Genomic DNA, 25,290 nt, shown 5'->3' on the forward strand with positions numbered 1-25,290 from the left:
CGCTAGTTTGACTGTCATCAGATGGTAGGAAATCGATACATCCAGTGGATTGCTCATATTCATAAGGTGTTTTTAAGTATTATTCGATGTTCTTTTTGTATCCCCATATTCACTGAAAATATAACATTTTCTATCAATGTCTTGAGATGTTGTTTATTTTCTGTTTGCCCAATAAAAAATATTTGAAAAAAAATAAATACAACATATATACAGTAATACTAGCTGTACCCGACGTAACATACACTGATCTAGGTTGTCTGAAAGGTTATTAATTAGATATTACTCTGGGTTTTCACCCCTCCCTGTAATGCCTTGCTGCCTCCTCCATCATGCCCTGCTCCTCGTTGCACTCTTTCCCCCTCTTTGCACTCCCTGACTTACTGTCTGCTCCTCTCTGTGCACACAGCACTCCTTCCTCTCCTACTTAACTCAGGTCTCCTCGCTGTCTCTCCGTTTCCTCCTACTCCCCTTGCTATCTCTCCTCCCCTCTTTGCATTCCCCCTACTGACCTATGTGCACACTGCTCTCCATTCCCTCCTTGTCATCCCTATCTCTCCTTCTCATTGCTGTTTCTCACTGTCTCCTTCCTGTCCTCTTTGCACTCCCTGCCTTACTGTGCGTGCTCCTCTCTGTGCACACCACACTCTCTCTCCTACTCATCTCATCTGTATCCTCCTCTCCTTGCTGTTTCCTCCTCCTACTCAATTTGCACTCCCTCCTGCGCCATGTGCACATTGCTCTCCATTTCATTCACAGAGGGGGGTGGATGAATAGCCTCAGTGGCTGTCCCTGGGTGAGTGACAGGCCACTCAGCCTATCACAGAGGGATGTGCAGACATCCTTAGAGATATATACACATATACCCGCATCCCCACCCCCCATAGACTAGTTCTCTATTGCTGTAATGCACAGTGCCACCACTGCTTTTGATTATTTCATGCATTTCCCAACCACACAGTCGGGTAACAAATTGTGATGGACAATGGAGGTGGTGGAAAAATGCCCCAAAAAGGATCTGCACTGCGAGATCTGTAAGTGCATAAGCCTGAGCTCCCTCGCAGTGTTTTCCAGCATACACAGTTTTCCCTCTTCGTTAAAGACTTGGCACTATACAGCTGCAGTGCCACTTGGCAACTTATACATGGAACTGCAATAAAGTCAAAAGAACTCACTAACACCTACTCTGCCGTTTTTACGGTTTGAAAAGTCAATAAACATGTTACCTTATGAAACAAACTCAGAGCGGAGAGATTTGCTCTGAATGGAACATGGTCAGCTGCAGTGTTCAGGAAAGAAGGGACACATACCTTATATATTTCTCGCTCAATCCCCATGAAAATGTGCACAATTGTAGGTGTGTTATGTAGATTAACACCATATAAGAAGCACAATGTAGACAATCAATGGATGTTAAACTAAATTGCTGTCACTGTATCATGTCAACAAGTACCTGATACACTGCGATGGGTTTATGTTCATTAAATGAGAAACAGGAGTTTTTTTCTTTATAGCTCATACATACATACTGGTGTAATCTAATCTGAAACACTTAGATTATTAAAATTACAGTTCAAAGTATGGTTCAAAATCTCCTTCTGCCGAAACGCACACTCGAAGACGAGAACGCCGCTGTCTGATTACATGATGGATAACACGTTGATCCAGCTGCTCCCAATACTGAACGGTACTAATTCATTTTTTCAGTCCTCCTAGCGACCATCCTTTATCGGGTTACATTAAATGTAAGCGCGTTGGACCATAATTCTTGCTCTGTCTCAAGCACTTTATAACGTGCTTATCTTCTTCCCTAAACATCATTTTCTAACTGTGCGCTTGATGAGGTCATCACGCCGTTTCCAATTCCAAAGAATATTTAGCAGATTATTACATTTAAGAGTTATTTGATAATCTACTAGGACAGACCTATATTTGCTCACATTTGCATGAAAATGGAGCAATTTTTCGGCAAAATATGACTAAAAATAAAAAGGGTCCCATTTTTACCTGGTCAATGTAGTTTCTGCCAGGCGAGCGCATAACAAAAGTGCAGCTATTACAACAATAACGTGATGAGCACTTATAAGGAAGCTCAACTTGAAAAAGCCTGGCAAGCCTTCATTTAAAGCACCTTTTCCAAGAAATGCATGTATTTTCTGTATATAACCCTCCCTGCCCTGCTCTAAAGGAGTTGTACTATATACGTAACATGGCAGTGCTCAGTCTCTCATACCTGTTCAGGGTGCTGTGTCAGTGCAGGCTAGGCGTGGATATGCAGATAGAATAAGGAATAAGGATTTATAAGGCTCGCAATACAAATACATACTTCATGCCTGACACATTAACTGGTGGCAAATCATAGTTCAGATTCAGTTTGGGAGCAGGAGCACAGCCTGACTGAATTACCCATTGCTAGTGTACTATCACTACATACATTTAATCCCTGGGAAGACATCAAGGACCATTTATTGTGGTTGTCAGGTGGACACCATTAGGCCCAACTCTCCCCTGGGTTATTTTGTACTTGGACCTATCCTTTATGGGCATCTATACAGCACCCTGGACACTTATGAAATCATTTCTTAACAAGAGTTAACATGTGATAGTGAGCACCACTTACCAATCGCTTTTGCAAATCATAGTTAACCTGTGCTTCCCCTGGTAGCTCTCACTCCCACTCTGGAGAGATACGTATGCTTGTTTCCCTTAGTATTGGTTAGATTGGCAATTTCCTGCATAGCGTCAATAAAGTCCCATCTGCAGTGGGCTCCTGCTGGGAATACACTCAGTAATGGGATACTGATCACAGAATGTGGTGTACTGCATACCTTGTCCATGCATATTGGATCGGGAGTTTACCAACAGCCTTCTGGTGGGGCCGTTCCAATCATGCTCCGGAGCTACTACACTGAGAAGTCCTGCTAAGCACATGCTCATTCCTCTTCCTCACGAGAACAATCTTTGGCCATTACTACAGGCACTAACTAAATAGGGAACATTCCTTAAATGAAGACAATAAACAGGACACTCTTAAAATACATAACTATACACAAACATATCCACAGGACTCACAGTGAGGCCTCAGTCTGAACTCCATGGAACCTGCTTCTAGAACATTGCGTGGAGCTATATACACCCCCTTCTATCTCCATAAGGTGACATCACTGGTCACAAGACATCCTACATCACATGATGGGGAGGGGCAATACCAGAATGATCCCACCCCGTTAACCCACTAATTCCGTTAACCCTTTACACCAATTAGTAGTCCCCAGAGGCGGGCTAAACGTACTATGTACACAGCTGTTTTTAAGACCTGGTTTTACTTAGCAACGTATATTAGGATTGCAATAGTGAAAATAATCTCAGCCATGTAACACCTTCTGTAAAATGTAAACATGGTGTTATTTTTTTTAAACTGTATTAACAGCCTTGCCAGGTTTAAAACTTAAATCCTAGCTGTAAAAAACATCCAATATTAACTATCACTTATTTTTATTACAGGCAAGACAGGGGCTCATACCTACAGAAATAACGAATGTGCCAAAATTACAGTGATTAGGCCAGCACTGTATAGAGAGGTTTAAAAAGACCTGAATAAATACGCATTTACATGAATAATTCTGAAACAGAATGAATATCTGCCGTGTATGAACCAAGGTGAGAAAAATATGTTTAATGTTGTTTGTACAAGTGTGGGTTTTTTTCTGGGGGGGGGGGGTGGGAGGGGGGAAGACGCCTTGCATCACTGCGCTGCTTTACTTCCTAGCACATTCTGTTACTGCACAATGTCAAAGCTGAGATTGTCCCTTAGAGCTGGAAGGAGCCCGGTGTGAGTGCCTTCTGCATTTCCGTTTCTCAGACGGGTGGCGGTGGTGCAGGAGGCACGCAAAGGGTTCTCCCCTCCCTCCCCCCTCTCATCTTTCTGGGGGAGGGAGGAGGGGAGTGAGGAGAGCTTACTGGGCTAATGCAGGAGAACAGAGGGCTGCTTGTTCACCTTCTCAGCCCAAGATGCAGAGCGCACTAAATCAACGCGGCAGGACAGGCCTATATTTACCAGCCTCTCCTAAATCACAGCTCTAACTGCAACGGGAGATTTAAACGTGTCCTGGACTGAAATGCCTTACAAAAAGCACACTGAAGAAACCATCCTGTTATTCTGTATGCTGTATTGCAGAATACATTATTACATATTAATCCAGGTGTGAGCAACTTCAGTCCTCAAGGACCACCAACAAGTCAGGTTTTAAGGATATCCCTGCTTCAGCACAAGTGGTGCTGATACAGGAATGAAATGCTGCATGTGTAGGATATATAGAGATGAAAATCTCCCAGCCAGTATACATTTAGGCGGCTCTTAAAAAGCAGAAAGAAGAGAGATGGCACAATAGGCTTTCAGTTCTGGGGTCTGCATTTTTTTTCTTGTGCTTTAATCACCAAGTCAGATGCCCAAATACTGCCCAACCTCTTTCCTGCAACACAACACAACACAAGTAGGCCTGCAACACAACAAACGTACATTTGAAGGATTTCAAAAGTCCCAATTTCACTTAATATTGGCGACTACCTTTTGTTCAGCTTGCCTTCATGTTCTCCGTTTTATACCAATTACATATTTAATCACATCATCATTCAGTATTTTAGAGAAACACAGATGTCATAGAAAAGGTAATGCAAAGGCAATGGTTTTGGGGGTCACACCTAAACTGACAACAGCTCATTCTGTTGCCAGTTAGGCAGGACACCCCAACAAGCCAACATTAACAACAGGTTGTGTTGTATATTTTAGAAAACTATTTTCATTATTATTATTATTTGGGGCCTAAATCTGCAAATATTAAACTTAAGAATTTATGAAGCTACTGTTAAATATGTATAGAAGTTTAGAGTGTAAACTCTGACAAGCAGGGCCCTCATTACCTCTCTGTATCTTGGCGTATGTGTGGCCTCACTTGTATGTAACAGTTTATATAATATACATATCTCTGTACCCCATCGTACCGCTCTGCGGAATATGTTGGAGTTTCCCAAATAAAACGAGGATAATAATAATAATAGAAGTTGTTACATGGCTGAGTGCTTTCACATTACTCGAATTGCTTGTTCTACAAAGCTGATGTGCAGCATCAAGTATTTCCTCTTATACAGCGACTCCTTCCTATTGTTAGAAAGGGAGATCATAGACAATATTCTATTGGCTGCAATTACAAAAGCAGACTCAGGGAGTACTGACCCTGTTGTGTGTGAGCTTTTGGGCCAGTTGAGAGACCTTACATTGGACTAAAACATGAACATCACTCCTATACGTTATTATACACGAGAAGGCTCCTCGCTTCCTGAGCTTTTATTACGCTGAAGGGTAATGTTTAAAGGTCTTTGAGGATTATTTATATTGATCTACAGAGAATCCCAAACTATGGATCAGGCAGGCTGCTCCGTGGCAGGGAGCTCTCTCTACCTACTTTGCATAAATCAACCAGTACGCTCGAGCAGAGCGGTGTACAAAATGGGTGTGCTCTTCAATACATAAATTGACCATTAAAAGAGCCATGATAAAGTGGGAGGACAGCGTCTCTCAAAATGTATAATTTGTAGAGAAAACGATTGCTGACCAGCTCCGCCGTCCCTGTTCTAAAGGGAGACATCCCATTGCTATTTGTGTGATTACAAGGCAGGTAACTATGCTCTGTGGCGGGGGTGGCCAATTTCAGTCCTCAAGGGCCACTAAACAGGTCAGGTTTTAAAAATATCCCTGCTTCAGAACAGGTGGCTCAATCAGTGGCTCAGTCTTCAACTGAAGCAGGGATATCCCTCAGACCTGCCCTGGTGGTGGCTCTTGAGGACTGGAGTTAGCCATCCCTGCTCTATGGTTACATGAGGAGCCAGTGGTTAGTTTTGGAGCAACTGAGTAAGATTATGGAACACAGAGGGACATACAGGGTGAGCAGATAGGCAGGGAGCGTACCTCGGTCAGGCCGCACTCATAAGGAGGGTCCTTGTGCACACTCATCTGGTACTTGGCATACAGAGCTGCAGAGCTGCCAAAGGACGAGACGAATTCAGGGTCCTCCATGGAGACGGGGACTAACTTGACCTTCAGGGGCAAGGGAAAGTCAAGCGATGAGCCGTTACACTTTGGGACATATAGCATCTGAGTGTGTAGAGAGGGGGCTTAAAGATACCATCATCACAAAGTATGTTGTACAAGGGGAGCACATACACAAACAGCCACCAACCCTAGCATTCACACAGAATACACAACTGCTCTTTGCTACTTTTGTGCCACCGTGGTACTGTGAACCTTTTCTTTTGGAAGAGAATGAAATGGAGAAAGAGAGAACGAACGAGAGGAAGCAAGAAGGGACTGCTACTTTAAGACAAGTCAAATTTCTAAATGGGGGGTGGACATCACACAGAATGAGCGCGATACAAACAACACAGTAGTAGTTAATAATCAGCATTCCGATCCTTTAATTGATTCTGAAGAGTTGAACCAATTAAAGTTTAGGAACACCTGCTTAATTATGGAGGGGGGAAAGGCTGTCTAAGCTTTCATTTGACTGACCGGTATCCAGGAGGCGTTCATGGTAAAGGCGATGAGGAAGAGGTTAACAATATTTTGTGAATTTAGTCAAGAGGCCTGAAAAGCTCCAGCTCCAGCTAATGGTGGTTTGTTTTTGAGGTTTCACCTATGGGATGGAAAAGTCAATGTCTTTGAACAAAGGACAGATCCAGCACATGGATCTCCAGAGTAAAGCTCTGCTGTGAATGTATTACTTTATATATACACACATACATGAATAAAAGGAGCCCAATGTTCAAATATAGAAGAACTTTAAAAGATCCACAAATCTCTTGAGGTTACCACCTCCAGGAGCCCACATAGAACATCACCGACAAGAAGAGAACACTAAAGCCCAATCTAAATGAAAGGTCTTGCTGGCTACACCATAGAGATTTTGATCTTTGTGGTGAGAGATCAAAACCATGACCTTGCAGGAAAATGACCCTGGTACTTTAGGCAGATAGGGTGCACTTTACAGATTCAACTTCAGTAATATCAGCCCCTGCCCTAGAAGACAATGCCTGAGAAGACCATTCCAAACCAACTGTAGCTGCTCTACTATACAACCTTTATTATGGTCCGAGACCACTTTTGTTGTTCTGTAGATGTGGCACATGCAGCATGGTTAGAAGAGCAGCTCTCAGCGTTACCAGCGCAGAGTCCACAAATAATTAGTCAAATTAAAGTGGCTATGAATAGTGTAGTGGGAATCAACAGATTCAATGCCCTGTTTTAGGTGGGTAACATCATTACTGCTTAGGGGGCGTCCGATGCAGAAGAGTCAATTGCCCATTTGAGTAGCCAACTGAGATCTTGTTGCTTTCTCCTCACTGGCTTCCACTCTCCTCTGTGAGCAAGTGACAACCAGATCCAGGAGTAGCAGACTGCTGTCTACTCATGGAGAAGACCCAAGACTTGATTTGACATCAATGGCAGGTGGGTACGAGCATGGGCCCCCTTGCATTACCTCCCTGTGCCGATGGCACACAACAAATAACATGGTAACCACAAACCAGCTGAGCCTGATGTACTGGCGGTGCTATATAAAAATGAAACACCTGACAGCAGTGACAAGTGATATAACCGCGATTCCTAGCTTTAACCGTATTCATAAAATGAGTTCATAAGCAGGAATGATTATTGCACTTTAGCAAATTTACTTCAGCGAGTACTATAACCTTCAATGAACCTGAAAAAATACTGGTGTGTGTTCTGACCTGGCTTATGGATGGTTTATCGGGCGGGTCCTGGTGAATGGTCGTCTGATAGAGTTTATAAACCTGGTAGGACTCCTGAAAAGTTGCTTTGAACTGGGAGCTGGGAGGAGAAGACCTTACAAGCCTCACCTTCAGAAGGAGCGAAAGACAGATGTTACTGCACCCACATAGTCATGACAAGGTCACACAGGTCTAAGGGAACTGAATAGTAAGCAGCTCAATAATCCCCTTTTTATTAAAACCCACAACCTCACTGTAGCACACAAATCTGGTGAAGAGAGATGGGAACCCAGTATGGGAAGCTAAAAAGGTAAAGACATGAAATATCAAAGAATAGAAGCATGGAGTACAGTAGTCAAGCACAGGGTTTCCCAAGCTGCAGTTTCTCTACCATTGGTGGTACACAAGGACCTACACAATGATATTCCACACTTGTGTGCCTCAGCCTACGGTAACTGTGGGAGAGAGGCGGAATGAAGGAGAAAAACAAGCAATATCCATTGTCTCGTCAAAATAGATCTGCAATATTCTCAGAGATCCGGCAGCAAAGGAGAGAATACCAAACCCTGCTGTCAGTACCAGCTAGAGGAGAACAAGTAGGTTACATAGATAAACAGAACTACGGGTGCGACTGACCTAGGACTGGATACCAGGAGCCTTGAGAGGAGGTTGAGGGGGAGAGAACCTACTGAATAATGTGCAAACCTCTGAATTAAGGATAGAAGGGCAGCAAGATTCTAGCACGAGAAGGAGACAGTGGAGGGATGAAAAACACAGCACAAGATGCAATGAAAAAGAAAATGGCACAATGGTCCCATGCTGCCACCTGGTGGAATTACTCTAAAATTAAATACGTTGCTGGGATGCTACCCAAATAATCACATCGTATTTTCAGCCTCTCTTTTTTCTATGGGCTCTCAAACCCCTTACCCTATGGGGATGTCACAGATATGCACACCACACAGCGGATCTCTGGGTTGTGAACAGTGCGTGTAACATTCCAAAGAGAAAAGAAACAAAACCTTAACACGTCCCATGGATGCCCGTCCCATGGATGCCGTACCTCCAGACGGTGAGCGGCGTTCTCTGGCAGGGCCGCTGGGATGAAATCCTCCAGGGACTTGCTGGGGTTGGCATTGGGTTTAGGGCTCGAGCTAACAGACGGCTGCTCAGACAGGCACGTGTGCTGGAGTAACTGTTTTTGCAAGCGTCGCTCCTTACGCAGGTCTTTGGCTTTCCGGCAGGGGGGCTTATTCACGTCAGCTCCTTCCCCTATTGGAGCAAATGCAGAATATTAGTATAAATTGTACATTGCCTCATTGCTGATATACATCACCGGCAGCGAGAGGAAGGGAGAAACTGGGTGAGAACAAGTCAAATGCTTTGGTTATTGTTCAACCATGAAACATCACCTCCAAAGATGACAAAATCCAGATCATAGATCAGTCTCAAAGGCCACTAGCAGGTCAGGTTTTAAGGATATTCCTGCTTCAGCGCAGGTGGTGCAGTCAAAGACTGAGCCACCTGTGCTGAAGCAGGGATATCCTCAAAACCTGACCTATTGGTGGCCCTTGAGGACTGGAGTTGGCCACTGCTGTCAGTGTCCAGCAACATTTGTTATTTAACAATAATAGTGATGAATGTTTTCTGTGAACTAGATTACTGGGTTAAGATTGCAGTAAGATTGGTGCAAAGTAAGCTTCAGCGCACAAAGAAAATGTGGTCCTTCAAAAAAAATTCTCCCTAAGCCAATACATAAATCTCCAGGTTCTGAAACAAGACATGACAGGTGGGGCAATTTCTAACAGGTCATGATTCTTTCATATGGCCAATTAGGCGTTGGATGATTTAAAGACGTCTTGCTTGGGGACATTATTGTTTCCAATGTGTCTTCCAAATGTAATGGTTTCCCCACTTCGAATAACATCGTCCATGGATATGGCGATATACATACGCAGTGTGCAGTCAAGCCAACCTCTCAAATACTCCACCCGTGCCTCCTAGACATGTTAAGCTGCTGCTTAGCCTGGGATCTGCCCCCTTACATGTAAAATAAACAGAAAAAAGGAGGTGCTGGTTCCTATTGTCACGGGAGACCAGGACTAACACACCAGGGACCAACTCGCCAGACAGAACTAGAGAGTTAATCAAAATGAAGTTATTGGAAAATAGTGTCCCACAACTGTCCAACACAGACATAGTCACCAGGCTGGGGAACACCCTACAGTCCTTGGTGTGGGGACCTCCGTTAGGAAGTTGTCCCTGTTATGCTCCTACTGCTACCCGAAACCCCAACAGGCACAACAGGAACCCAGGAACTCTGGGACCTATGATTGGAACTGGCAATAACTGGGGCCACCCTCCCCATCTTTTATACCCGTGGTGACACCATGGACAGACATAGGGAGGGTTAAATGCCACATATGTTGTGTTACATGAAACGTGCAACATTCCATCCTGAACACAAAGTTAACCCCTGGTCCCTGAGGTGCTAGAACCAGGCTACACAACACATCAGCCCAACATGGGCACAGTATATAGCTACATATTATTGACAGGTGGGGTAATGGCGGGCTTAACCTTTATTCAAAGCAACCAAATCTACCCCTACCGTCACACCGATTATTTGAAGGGATAGTGCAGGAATGAGACCAGAGCAGGAAGCCAACCCCTGTGGGAGAGTTGAAAGCTGTGATAAAGGTCCCATAACGCCAGTATCAAGACTTGCGTTACTACTACATTATCATGCACTTCCACAATCTACTACATTATCATGCACAGAGCCGACACCAGCTCAATCCGTGATCCTTCCAGTACCCCCACATTCCATATCGGTTTTCTGGTGAAAAAGCAAGCCATGCAGGCCCCTCAGGCAGCACAGAAGTGAATATAAACAACAGAGAGAACAGCTAGAGAGAGGAGGTTCCCACGGCACCAAACATCTGCCAATACAGACACAAAAAAAGAAGGAGGAGCACCCGTGACAGTGACTGAAGCATGTGTGCATGAGAACGTTTAACCACGCCAGGGTGGTTTTACAGAACAAACGGGGCAAGTGATGGGGAGAAACTCAACTGTCTCACACCATTTGAACAGTGAGGAATGGGTACCCAACCTGGCAATGCCAGCGAGTATGAAGAAAGGTAGCAGTACTGATGGCCCACATAACCCCCAGCTCTGCAGTCATGTTCCCTACTAAAAAGAAAATGCCAGGGGAATGGAGGTCCACCTTCCCAGTACTTTGGAACGGAAGGCTGGGCACACAAAGGGGGCGAGACAATCCCCAGATTATGTCAGCGGATTTTTGCTGTATTACGTCATTAAGTCAGCCAGCATCATTAACGGTCTGACCGTTTCTCAACCAGCCCACAAACCTGGTTTTGGAGCTGACTGGATAACAGTCTCCACATTAGTACTTTGTCCGCAATCTGCTTTCCCGTCGCCAACATCAGGGCTACAGTGGCACTCTGAGTCTTTCGCCGGGGGCTGGTGGTCATTCTCCGTTTCCTGAAGCTCGGTATTCAGTGGTTTCAGCTCCTTCTCGGGAATCTCAGATTTGTCTTTAATGGAAACGTTACAGGTAATAGGGTTCCCGGCCTGAGAATCCATCGGCTCTCCTGGAAGCAGACATTAATTCACACTACTGCACCCCCATTTTTTTTTCTCACTGCGTCTCAAAATGCTAAATTCCCACAATTTTGCTTCCAACCTGTGATCTAACTAGTAGAAGTCAGCTGCTCATGGAGATCTACATAAGAATAATGGTTTTCATTCAACCAAAAGTTTAAAGGCAACACATGATAAAGCAGTTGCCAGTGGTGATGGCAGTGGTGATTAAATATTCATTGGTTCTAGCCTTTGTAACTCTGTGGTGTTCAGCTTTGCGGCACCAATCCAATATTTTATACTGTGCTACAAAAGAGAAGAGTATTAGGAGATGTTATATATTGTAAGTCCATTGCAGCCTAAAATATCTGTGGGTTAAATCTGGGCATTATTACAAAGCAATACCAGGCATATTAAGACAATATGAGGTCCATTTGTGCACCTACCACAAGTTTCTAACAAAATGCTGTAATTTTACTTTAAAGTGCAGCCCCTTGAGTTTTTCTGCTGCAAATTGTGATAAAGGATACAAGCATACATTTTAGAATACTCATGAATAAAAACGAATAAACTATTTGAAAGAACTGCTTTAGTATCTGGATTCATTCTGGCTGTGTTGGCGCACACCAGTGCATTGAAAATAGGGTGTTACGATCCCAGAGGCGATGTTACACTATCCCATGATGTCGAATACACAAATTTGCGACTTTGATTATATATATATATATAATAAAAAAAAACCCCCATTAAATCTAAGAGTATAAATGCCTTAAATATTTAAAAGCACAATAAATACCATGAATATAATGATGTTAAATGTTACAAGTCTTTTTATGAATGTCAGTTATGGGTGGTCATATATGTATATCCTTCAGGCAAGACTGGAAGAAATGAGGCCAGCCCTGGAATAGGGGAGCAGGTTTGCAGTTTGTCTTGGCCCACCACCCACAGCTGCACACTACAGTTACTGACTCCATCTCCGAGTCAGAGACAATCTCCTACAACTGAGGTGCAATATATGTTCTCCTCATTGGCTTCATTTTCAAGCAAACCCTTAACTCAGGGTGGCCAACTCCAGTCCTCAATGGCCACCAACAGGTCAGGTTTTCAGGTTACCCCTGCCTCAGCAAAGGTGACTCTGGTGCTGAAGAGCCACTTGTGCCGAAGCAGGGATACCTTCAAAACCTGACCAGTTGGTGGCCATTGAGGACCGAGTTGGCCACCCCTGCCTTCACCCTTTTGCTGTTTGAGGGGGTCAACCCCGCATGGCAAAGCAATGGTTAATAACAAATGGTCAACATTTCAGCCCCTTTTTCGTGCCCGGCTGCCAGACAGCCTGATCTAGGCATGGGAAGCCCAGGGTTAATATTCCTTCTCACCGTCGTTCTTGCAATGAGACACTTCTCCCACTTGAAGGAACTTCAGCATTTTCTTCAGCACTTTCTTGTGGGATTTGCTGGGCTGAAAATTTAAAGCCGCCGACCTAGGAACAAAGAGTCGTGATTTTTAACCCCTTCCTCCCCACAGCCTCTATGCGTTTGGAATGCATGCATCCCACGATATCCTATCTGCCACCCCACAATCCTGCCCGGAGAGTTTAAAGGACCTTGAGGGCTGACAATGTAACTACATTTTTCCGGTCTAAAGGCCACTCAAAGGGTTGCCAATTAACATTTACAGTGCCAGAGGCCCGGCGACACCAGACCTCGGGCATTTCTAATCATGTGATCGCCACTGCCCCACAGCGGCTGAAAACAGAAGTGCGGGGGGCTCCACCGGTTCAGATCAGGCCGATGCGACTGCTGGAGCGGGGTAGCCCGAGCTTCCCCCTAAAAAACGAGCGTTTGTGCCGTACTTGGTACGTTACCAGGGTCTCAGGAAAGCCATAAAAGCACTGAAAGAGTTAATAAGGCACCCAACACTGGTCATGCAAACTGAATATTCAGCTTACCTGATGGTGTATTGGGGGCAGCAGGTCTGACTCATCAAGGGCTTATACACATACTTCCCACTCCTGAAATAAGAAACATTACAGGACGCTGGGTGCTTTCATACCAACCAACTACATTCAGTTTGTGTAGTTATTCTGTTTCTAATAAAAGATTTGAGCCCCTCGCTGACGACTTCAATGTTAAAAAATAGTTTGGAGGACCACCTAACTAACACATAGTAGTGTGTGTGACACACACACACACACACACACACACACACACACACAAAACAGGGTAAAAATGTGCGCTCCAATGTGTAAAACTGTAAGAACATGTAATCACACGGCTAAGACAATTGCTCACTTACAAGATAAAAGAATAAATTCAGCATATATACCATTGCTACCAGCTGTCTTCCAATATCCACAAAGGTAAGTGCGCAAAGCGAGATCCACACACTGTGCCTGAATAGTTCTCACAAGGCCTCAGTGCTGTTCCCTCCAGCAAACGTTTTTCGCCCTGAAGTCACGTCATAGGTGACGAAACGTGTTGGGTGTCCGGTCGCTCTTACATTGCCGACGTCACTCTGTTGCTGTGCTGAAACTGCTGGAGTACCCAGGGGAGGAAAAACGTTTGCCGGAAAGAACAACACTGAGCCCTTGTGAGAACTATTAGGGACTGCGTGTGGATGTCACTTTGGGCACCGACCTCTGCGGACATTGGAAGACGCCTGTATGCAACCCTGGGCCGCTGGTAGCAAACCCTGCCTTGTATATATGCTGAATTTATTCTTTTATCTTGTCAGGTGAGCAATTGTCTTAGCCGTGTGATTACATGTGCTTACATTTTCACACTGCGGAGCGCACACTTTTTTTCTGTTGTTCAGTTATCGATTTGGATCCGGTAACAAAGAAGCTGTGCAACAGATACCGGTACCTCTACGGAGGTAAGCATCTCTGGAAGCAGGGAGTTCCCAGAGCTGAAATTAAGGTTCTTTAGCTACGGAGAACCCCTGCTTCAACCTTGTCATTATTATTTTTTTTTTTTAATAAAATCACGCACTGCTATATATTTTGCTGCTTTAAAGGCCACAACTAAAGTCTGTGTGAATCAAACTTTGAGACTATTTCCAAGCATGGGTAGCCCTCTTCCTTTACAGGAGACTTCAGGGTTTGGCTTTTCCTCGCTGCTTTCTGTTTGTACATAGTGTGAAACATTTCTAGAGGTGCATGTATACATCTTTTTCTTTTTTTTACCTCATTGGAAATCACATTGTGGTTATGTTTTTGTAACACACAGTATCGGCCAGATCATTAATAACAGATGCCTCATCTAATGGCCTACAGGCAGATTTTAAACTCTGCCATCAACATCATGTGACGTAAGCATCTCTTGTGTATTCGGCTCATACAGAGCAACTGAGAAGAGAGGAACGGGAGTTCTTCTACCTAAAGAAGGGCATTGATGAAGCCAGGGAAAGGCAAACAATAGGGACTGCAGATTCAGTCAGGGAAAGGGATGGGCAGGGAGTAGATGGGAAGACAAACAAAGTGCACTAGATACAACAAAAGAACTGTGAGATGTCATTATTTGGGACACAATGATTAAACACAACTTTAAAAAGAGCCAAAGAGGCCCAGGAAATGATTGGATCCAGACTTGTCACAACCCCCGCGCCGCTTACCGTCGCCATCCTCTATCTATCAGGTCCTGGTAATCTTGGACAGTGAGGGAATGCGCCCACATGCCTGGAAGGAGGAGAAAGAAAACCTTTAACGTCTGTTTGCTTGTAAGGAACACAAAACGAATGCCCAGCCGGCTAATGTCCCCCCTCCTTCCGTATGATGAATTCTCTCTATCCCATCCATTATTAGTCAGTGTCAAACATTACCATTTAGAACAGGGGTGGTCAACTCCAGTCCTCAAGCCCCCCCAACAGGTCAGGCTTTCAGGATATCTCAGTGACAAAGTTGAGACATTAGGGGGTTTGCCGTAAACAGCATTAGGGTCTAAAAAGCCATTTTGTTTTGACTACTTTTGTCCGCCATTTTGTCTTGTCTTTGTAAGTCTTGTGCGTCATTTTTCTACGTGAAGAAATGTCTGTGAACAAACGTGTGAACCAGACAAAGGAATGTTTTTCGCTCCTAGCTGATGGTTTTGTGTATCTTTTCTTGTCCAACCAGCTACAAATGAAAGTGTAAACAGGCCAGAAAATAATGAGAGGCCACGTTAGCGGTCTAAGATAAGTTCAGGTTCTTTACAGTGGAACTTTTTATCATACTTATATGTCAGGTGGCAGAACAGAAAACATCACATTTAACCCCATAATGATTTTTAGCTTACATACATTTATTCAGTTTGTTATGTATTACAAACTTACATCAATTTTAGTATTGTTATGTATTACAAAATGATGTAATATTTAGTGACACGCATAAAGGGAGGGAGCTTTAGTTTTTGGGTATAAATGTATGTTATACCGTATTATCTGCAAGAGAGCTTTTGTTTTGAAGCTGTCTCCTATGTGCACATGATTTAAATAAATTCACGTGTTATTCTGTGATATAATAACCCTCAGATTGTGTTTTTTATTTACGCTTTTCTCACCAGCCCCAGCACAGGTGGCTCAATTGGAGGCTAAGTCTTTGACTGGGGGGGTGGGGGCCCTTAGATCACTTCAACAGGTGTAGATGTTTGCAAAGAAACACACACATTTTAAGAATTACTATAAATGTATCTAGTACAGGACTTATCTTTGGTGCAGGGCTGGAAGATGCAGAGCAATGCACCATAACTTTCAGAATCACAACACGTTAAAGCAACAATCGCCTTTGATATATAGAATCTTACATGAACCGGAGGATCCACCAGATCTGTGGTCCTTTGACCCCCGGAAACAACCATTTTCTTGTGCCGGTGCTTGATACAAAAACTACAAATATGACCACGGACAAAACAATAAAAAGTTGCAAAAGTCATCTCAATGATGTTCAAACTTTCTAATGGCTGCCCGAGCGAGTACGGACGTGTGTGTGTGTGTGTACAATAGTCGAGTTTGTGCATTTCTGGCCAGTCCTGGTATCTGGGGAAGCGGATAATCCCCGGGGGTTGGGTTACCATGGAGCAGGTCTGCAGGTATGGGGGACATTCGCTTCAGGTAAGTAAAACTAAAAATAATCCAGGTGGCACACATGGAAAAAAGCTGGAACCCAGGACTACATCACCATCACACAGCAGACTGTGCATTAATTCAGGGGCACATTTCCAAGATATTGGTAGTTAAAACCACCAGAATCATGAATCTATTTTTGGATATGGCTCAGGGTGTTTGCAGGTGGTCACAATATGGGTTTAAAAAAAAGCCTATCAAACTCTGGTATTTACAATGTCAAAGCAAGGGCCAGTATATTAATCCAACACTAGAAGAAGGTATTTGTGAACTAAAGATTTTATAATCTTAGGCCTGGGACATAGTAGGGTGAGCAGCGCTGAACCACGCTGAGGGGAAACATTATCCCTATCAGTGCGACTTTAGAGGGCGCTTCTGCAGGCGTGCGGAGGCGCGTGGAAATGCAGGAGACAGGCAAATTTGAAATTTGCCGCTCATGCAAGCGCAGGGCCGGTCACGTGACTGCCAGAAGCCAATGGCAGTCCGTGACGTCGGCGCCGTGACGTGGCGCCCTAGCCCCGCCTCCATGCCCGCCTCCCACCCTGCACACAAGCGCGCTCGCTGACGCTCATGCAGGGACAAAAAAAATCTCCTTCGTGAGCAGGTGAGCGTCAGCACTGCCCAGCGCTGATCAACCTACTATGTCCCAGGCCTAAGTGAAGATTTAGGGGAGATGAAGCACATTTGATCTATAATGAGCAGTCAGGTGCCGTTTAAAGCAACCAGCCACGTTGCAATGTCTGACCTGTGAGACTTCCTCATAGGTCACTCGATAAAGTCATGTGGTAAAATAACAAAGGAGGGATAAGGAGAAGCTCTTCATCGTGTATAGGTTTTTACCACATGGAAGAAAGGACCGATACGGCTGCTCAACCTTCTTCACTTCAATGAAGTCAGAATCACTTTCCCTGGCTCCTGGGCCCTGACAGCTGTATGTGCCTTTGCTGGGCCAATAATAGGCCTCTTCATGCGAGCGACTATGCCAGCTATACTGTACATGCATGTCAGGAGCACTCAAATGGACATTTGGCATGTGCATGTTACATCTATTATTATAGACACATTACATAATGTGTATGTATGTGTGCGCACACACACGCACACACGCAAAAATACAAAATACTTCGATATAACATTTTAAGGAGCCAGCGTTAGGTGCACGCATAACTCCCACTCGTTGTCGGCTCTATTTCACTGTGTGTATGTCAGTGTGTAGCAATGACACACACACACACAGACACACCGACCGTGCTCCCAGCTCTGACTAGCTCCGCCTACGTATCCTGCCGTTTGCTCTCCGACCCCCACTCTCCTCACTGAGCAGCGGGGACGACCGGTCCATCAGGTCAATCATCACTGCGTATAGCACAGACGCTAGGGGAGGGGGATTTTTAGGCGCCCAGATACATACATACATACATACATCCCAGCTAAAGTTGGAAAGGCATTGGCCAACATGCAAATGACGTGGTAATCAAATAAATAACAGATAGTATAAATAACAGGTCATGGGAATAAGTGCATCAGACATAAAAGTAACATTAAGGAAAGGGAGTCCCTGCTCTGAGGAGCTTACAGTCCAAGTAGTAGAATCAGGGGAGTAGGCTTCCTCTCAAGAGATGGAGAAACAATACAGTGGAGTATGAAAGCTCATATGAAAGAGCAGCCAGAATCTTCATTCAGTTGACAGATACAGGCTTCAAATAATCCAAGTGCATGCCCCAACATCAAGCCACGCAGATAATGAAGTGGAAGACTTCTATCATGAAATCAAACAACTTAAAGGAAATGGTCAACTCAAGATCATCATGGGAGATGTCAATACAAAGATTGATGCTCAGCAGAAAGACTAGGGCCTCGGGCATGGTCAGCGCATATGCTGAGGCGCGCTTGTATTTACCTGTGAGCCCCTACAGCCGCAATGAGAGCGGCTTTAGTAGGGGCTCGCCTACGCTTCCGCAAGCGCGCGGAAGCGTAGGTATTAGCAGAATTTTAAATTTCAGCGCTCGCCGGAGTGCAGGGCCGGAAACGTGAGCGGTTCACCCAGTGAGGGCGAACCAGCTCCGTGACGTCACTGGCCCGCCCGCCGACACGCCCCCGGACGCCGCGCTGTCTAAGGCCAGGGAAAGCACCCGCATTCCCTGAGCCTCAGCGCGCCTCCGCATGCCAGCAGGAACCCTGGCCGAAGCCTAAGACTGAGCCCACAGAGACATCAGGCGTGCGGAGGCTGAGGGAAAGCGGGTGCTTTCCCTGGCCTTAGTCTGCCCGCCGTCAGGGGGCGTGTCTGGGGGTGGGTCAGTGACGTCACGGAGCTGGTTCGCCCTCATTGGGCGAACCGCTCACGTGACCGGCCCTCCGCTCCCGTCAGCGCGCAAACTAAAAATGTATTGTCTGCTACGCCTCCGCACACCTGCTCTCATTGCGCCTGCAGGGGCTCACTGACAAGCGTCAGCACGGGTCAGTGGATAAGCGCTGACCATGGACTCAGTCGTTAAATATAGTTACGATAACAGGAACAAACGTGGAGACAGATTGGTAGAATTTGCAAAATGTGAAAACCTCTACATCATGAATTCATTCTTCAAGAAGAATCCAAAAAGAAAATGAACTTGGCAACAAGGATGAAATGGACTATATCCTAGCCAACAGGAAACACGTGATTAAAGACTGTGCAGTACTACAAGGAGTGACCACCAATTGGTTCGCTGCCAATTACATCTCAATGCGAAGACTGAAAGAAGAAAACTAATTAAAAAAAGACAAAAATCAACGTCAACAACAGAGAATTTCAAAAAGAACTAGAAAATTTTTTTTAAAAATAAACAATAAAAATTGCTTCAGCTTGCTAAAAATGCATGCACAAACAATTATGAAGATTAAACTTAGGAAGATTTTAATTGGTTCACAGAAAAAAAAACTGGAGGAATTGCCAATAAAAAACAGGATAAGATAATATTGGATGAGACAAAGCAATTGAATTTGCAGAGCTGTGCAAGGCAATCCGCAAACGTATAACTGAAGATGTGAGAAAATGTAACCGTAATATGGTGAAGACAATCAAGCTAAAGACAAAAGCAGCGATGATTGGAGAGAAGAAAACCAGTGTACTCAAACAAGATGGATCAACAATAAAAGACCAAGAGTTGAGGACTTCTACATGAAATTGTACGAGAACACATAACATGGCATAATCCATCAGAAGATGAGCAAGAAGAAACCAATTATGTACCATGCGTCCTTCCAGAATAAGTGTCAAAAGCACAAAAAATCCATGATATATCAGGCTCAGTATGATATCCACAGGGGAGTTAGTAGTGTAGTCACCTGGGGTAATCACGGATAGGGAGAGTATGTGGGAGAAGCAGGCACAAGAGGTAATCAGGCCAGCCAGGGAGGCAGGCAGAAAGCAGGAGAATTGTTGGACGAACCCGGATCAGGGCAACAGCAGGCAGAGGGAAGTCATAGGCCAGCCATTAGGATTAGGAACCAGAAAATCAAAGAATATAGTTGTTGCAGGTAATTAAGCAAGGGAGCAACACAATATCACTCCACCAATCAAAGCTGTTCTGAAACAAGGAGTTCTGAGAAAGGTGCCTTCTTATAGGCCATGGAGATGTGTTTCAGTCAGCACATTGGACTGCTAAAGAGCTGCTTAGAATGAAGCAGTCCTTGTACGTGCATCTTGACATGAAGAATGGGAGGGCTCCCAGGGAAGATGGAATTACAACTGCAATCTCAAAAGAAAATCCTTGCAAAACTCTTTACATGCTACTTTAAGAAAAGCAACATTCCAGAGCAATGGAATGCCAGTTATCCTCATCCACTGGAAAAAAAGAGAGGCAGAGGCCTCAAGAACTACAGACTAATAAGTTTACTTCCAATCACTTCAAAGATTTTTATGAAGCTACTCACTAGTCGGCTGCAATAGACCCTGGACTTTGCCAAGCCTAAAGAACAACCGAGATTTCACAGTGGATACAACATATCATCTTCAGCCTCTTTCGATCCACTGCTGGATGAAGGCCTCCCCAATGATCTTACAGGTACTGTGGTTGCATGTTGCTCAAAAAAAAATTCTGATTTCATCCTCCCATCTTACTTTTGCAGCTGTTGGTGTAGGGCTTGGTCATCTTGGTCTTTAAACCTCTCCTGGTATCCAGTCGAATACCATCTTTGTCCAACAGTGGCCATGTCTTCTTGCGGTGTGTTTGGAAGTATACACAGTGTGTTTAAGTGTGTGCACCTATGTAAAACAGATCTATACAAACACGTGTATCCGTGCACCTGTCTGTCTATGTCTAAAAACAAGATAGATTGATATACATCTATCATCATCTCTTATTGATCCATTGCTGGATGAAGGCCTCCCCAAGGATCTATTACATATCATCATATTTTCTGATTTCACCAACCAATGTTACTTTTGGTCGTTGGTCTTTTTATTTCCTTTGGAATCCAGTCGAGTACCATCTTTGTCCAAAAGATGGTAATTTCTTCTTGAGATATGTCCGAGCCACTGCCAATTTAACTTCTGCACCCTTGTCATGAGGTCACAGACTTCTATTTGGTTTTGAACCCATTCATTATTTTTCCTGACTCTTCGTGCAATACCCAGAATACATCTCTTCATACTTTGAGTTGTCTCAAGCTGCGTCCATACTCCTGCCTCTCATGCTGAGGCGCGCTCATGCTGTGCCTGGCCAGCGCAAGCAGGAGCTTTTGCCTGGCCGGCGAGGTTGTGAGCGCGCTTGCGAGGCGGGAGGCGGTACTTGGGACACTTCCCCCTCCCCCAACATTAACTCACCCACCCCGCTGGCAGGCAGTCTCTCCCCCGTCCCCTTGGGACACTTCTCCCCCCCCCCCAACTCACCCCGCTCCCGTCCACATCTCTCCCCCTGCTCCCCTCACCTCTCCTCATTGGTTGCTTTGGAGGTCACGTGAGCGGACTCAGCGGTCAATCTAAAATTTCACTGTCGGGTTAAAGTCAGCATGCTTCCGCACACATGCGGAAGCGTGCGCGAGCCCCTGTTAAAGCCGCTCCCATTGCGGCTGCAGGGGCTCACTGTCGAGCGTCAGCGCGGGTCAGCACCTAAGCGCTGACCATGTCCGTGGCCTTAGGCCTCCTCCAGGGTGGCGCTGAGCGGGCGAGCTCACGCTCGCCACGATGAGACACATTGCAACAATGTGTGTGGCCAGCATGAGCACCTTCTCTGCGCTTAGCTGCTTGCCAGGCAAATTTGAATTTGCTGCTCGCAAGCGCGTCATGTGAGCGGTTCGCCCAATGTGGGTGAACCAGCTCCATGACGTCGTGGCTGTGCCCCCAGGCGAGCGCGCGCTTAGCTGGCTACGAATCGCCCGGCCGAGCAGGGCACAGCACATGAGCACCAGCGCGCCCGTTCCCTGCCTGGCTGAGGCCACGCTGCCGCTGACTGCACTCATGCTTGGCGCGCTCACTTTAATGTAATCTAATGAGCATGGCCATGCTGACGCTTCGTGTGCACGTGCACCCGGCAATGCTCAGCGCTTGGGGCGACATGGAAAATTGATTTCCAAGCGCTCAGAATGGTCACATGACCCAAAATTACATCACGATAGTTCCTTCAATAACACGTCCCAATCATGCCAATTACACACCCCTTAGGCTACGTCCATAGAGATGGGAGCAGTGCTGAACCGCGCTGACGCTGAGGCTCACCTGCTGAAGCCTGTGCGATTTCATGCACATGCAGACGAGCCAGCGGGCGCGATCGGGAGGCGGGGCAGTGACTTCACTGGGCCAATCGCTCGTGACGCACCGACGTCAACGTCACGGCGCCGTGACGTTGACGCTGCTTCGCGCTGATTGGACGTTTTCAGCCGACAGCGCGCTGAAAAACAGCTTGGCTGTAGGCTGAAAAATCCAACTCCTCAGCACGCCTGCGGACGCACGCGTGAGCCCCCTCTAAAGACATCCTCATTGTGGATGCAGGGGCTCAGCACGGAGCGTCCGCACGGCTCAGCGCGGCTTCCCCTGCTATGGACGTGGCCTTAAACGCCACACCCCCCAACTCACGCTCGCAAATTGCAGAAGGACAGCCGAGCGGTCATACTTGGAGAGTTGGTGATGTCACCGCTCTCAAGCATGCGCGCGCTCAGCGGCAGCCTCAAGCGTCTAAATTCTCTCACGATTTAGGGTTCAAGTTAGAACCGATACGTCAATCTGTTCTGTAATAAAATTATTTATTGCTGCTGAATACCTGAGTGTATTGCTTCGATTTATGTTTTCTAGCAGATCCACAGCACGAAGCTCCTAGGCAAATCGGAACCGTGAATTCCCTTGTTACACCCCTATATCTCAATAAGGAGGTGTGTGTGTGTGTGTTTGTAAAAGTGACAACAACCCTCCACCATATAGCATACCGCAAATAAAAATATCAGCTGTGAGCACATTCAGAAGTCTCAAACAGGTCAGCAAACCTGCCTTTCCCCATTATTTCTAAAGCTGTGTAATATGGCAGGCATTACTATACTATTACTATAAGCTTATAGGGTTAAAACTGGTTTGAAGCAAAAGGTGACACTGTGTGCTCATTTGCAGATCATTTCCCAGAATCCATGGCTGCAGTGGAAGCGCTGTTTGTTGTGAGATAATGGGGAAGGGCAGGTTGCAGATCTGTGAGACATGTCAATTAGCTCACAAGTGATAGTTGTATTTGCTTTATATATGTAAACACCCAAACGTACGTGTGTGTGTGTGTGTGTATGTGTATGTGTATATATATATGTATATATATATATATATATATATATATATATATATATATATATATATATATATATATATATATATGCAAATATAGCTGTATGCATATTTGCTTTCCTGTGGAGGGTTTTTGTCACTTTTTTTACTCACCATAACTTAACTCAGTATATATATATATATATATATATATATATATATATATATCTTTATTTATATAGCACCATTAATTAATGTACATTGTGTTTCACAGCAGTAATACACGTGATAATCATATAAAATAGCAAATAATACAAATAACACTTAATTGGAAGAAGCGCTTCAGAAATAAGTGACATTTAGGAAAAGGAGCCCCTGCCCCGAAGAGCTTACAATCTAGCATGCATGCATACAAATGTAAACACATCCTAAGCCCCCACCTGCACTGTGTGCACTGTCAGAGCTACGCTATGTAATGATAAGAAGAATGCCACCGAGTCCCCTTACCGTGGGAGAGGTTACCGGCCTCGCTCTTACAGTACCCGCACCGGTTACCATCCTCCCCTCCGAAGTACTCCACGATACTCGGGGCTCCCGCACCGGCAGACGCCATCTTCCCGCTGGCCGCAGCGCAACCTTCGGACCGCGTACACCTGAGCGCGCCCCCGGCAGAGGGGATGGGTCCGCGACCGCCATCTTTAGTTAGGGAATCGAACTTCACAACAGCGCACCATGTTGGATGAGGGCAGTGAAGCCTCCCTGCACGTTACGAGCACTGAGCCGTGTTATTACGGAGGAGACATGTTTAGTAAGGGCATTGTCGGGTAGAGCAGGGAACGCCATGTCAAGTCAGGGCAATTTATGTTTACTGTGCAAAACATATTACAGCCCGACGAATCTCTGCTCATTTCGGCATCATTTTACCCGCATGTCATTGCAGCACCAGTGTTCTTTACCAGGGCAGGACTAAAGCAGAACAAATAGCAACAAGCTTCATTAAAAACAAGGCGCGTTGAGGGGGGGGGGGGGGGGCGGGGGTTACTTACTGCCATGAATACCCCTTTCTCAAACTGATGGGAACATCTTGTGAACTACTCACCATGAGATGCTTTGCCCCAGGACCGACAATACCCGCAGGCAGCCTCGGTCCTGGGTCCTCTGTACTCCATGATGGAGGACATGCCTGCTGTATCACAATAAACAGGGAACAGCATCACTGGGGCAAATGCAAGCACCCCCTTCCCCGGAAACCCAAACCCTATGCACGAGATAAAGCTCTCCCCACGTGACACAGAGATGCCCCTCCCCACGTGACACCAAGCTCTGCTACTGGGCAGTGACACTTCATAACATGCAGGCATGGCTGGCTACCTCACCCGTTATTACCTCACCCATAAGCAGTCACCCTTTGACCCTGGTGTATTACTGATTCCAAATAAATCACGCTGTTTGGGGTCATTTCTTATGGGAAACCCCCTTTGATGCCAGAGGATGCACATTTCAATCACCGATCTCGCTGCAGGTTCAGGCACGAGGGTTAATACAAATAGATATACAGAATATGATGGGCTATTTAAATAACCACAGTAAATGTGTTGCGCGAAAATAGAAGAAATGCAGTCAATATTAAAGGGATGGGTGCGGGAATAGGCACCACTGACAGGAAAACTGAATATAAATGTATTCATTCCTTATACATGTCCTCGACGCTCTTATTTCCCTCAATTCAATGTTCCACATCCTATCTTTCCTATGGCAATGGCATTTTCCCTATTTCCTGTTTATTCTATTTTCTCTCCATTTGCCCCACATATATTAAAGGTTTCATTCTGCAAAATTGAATGCACACGCTTTTTCTTGTAAACATTCTATTCCACCCCCCCCCCCCCCATTCCTGTTCTATCATTCTCATCATTTCCTATATCCAATTTCTCTATATGCATTCTCATTCCATTGATAATTGCCAGTGCTCATTGTATTCTATTTATTCACTCTCCATCATTATTATTATTAGGCTACGCTCAGTGCCGGCGACGTCAGGCTACAGTCGCTGGAAAAATGTTCTTGTATAGCACTGCTAGTTGAAC

General features: G+C 45.3%; 1 protein-coding gene across 13 annotated transcripts in view; it reads right to left on the reverse strand.

Moving 5' to 3' along the window:
- ATE1 (arginyltransferase 1) overlaps nucleotides 1-24,481 on the reverse strand; it is a 47,053-nt gene extending 22,572 nt beyond the window's left edge. The window contains exons 1-8 of one of the 13 annotated variants that reach the window (XM_075612101.1): nucleotides 24,303-24,481; nucleotides 15,001-15,064; nucleotides 13,337-13,399; nucleotides 12,765-12,868; nucleotides 11,154-11,396; nucleotides 8,843-9,051; nucleotides 7,780-7,908; nucleotides 5,963-6,091 (exon numbers count right to left, since the gene is read on the reverse strand). In XM_075612101.1, coding sequence (XP_075468216.1) covers nucleotides 5,963-6,091; nucleotides 7,780-7,908; nucleotides 8,843-9,051; nucleotides 11,154-11,396; nucleotides 12,765-12,868; nucleotides 13,337-13,399; nucleotides 15,001-15,064; nucleotides 24,303-24,417 — 1,056 coding nt within the window. In that variant the 5' untranslated portion in view covers nucleotides 24,418-24,481. Of the gene's footprint in view, nucleotides 1-5,962; nucleotides 6,092-7,779; nucleotides 7,909-8,842; nucleotides 9,052-11,153; nucleotides 11,397-12,764; nucleotides 12,869-13,336; nucleotides 13,400-15,000; nucleotides 15,065-23,710; nucleotides 24,121-24,302 lie in introns of those variants that run through there. The other 12 variants (XM_075612093.1, XM_075612092.1, XM_075612091.1 and 9 more) reach the window with 12 other exon arrangements.
- Between the last annotated feature and the right edge of the window lie 809 nt (nucleotides 24,482-25,290).

Source organism: Ascaphus truei, chromosome 8 (genome assembly GCF_040206685.1).
Source record: "Ascaphus truei isolate aAscTru1 chromosome 8, aAscTru1.hap1, whole genome shotgun sequence".
In the NCBI taxonomy this organism is placed as follows: Eukaryota; Metazoa; Chordata; class Amphibia; order Anura; family Ascaphidae; genus Ascaphus; species Ascaphus truei.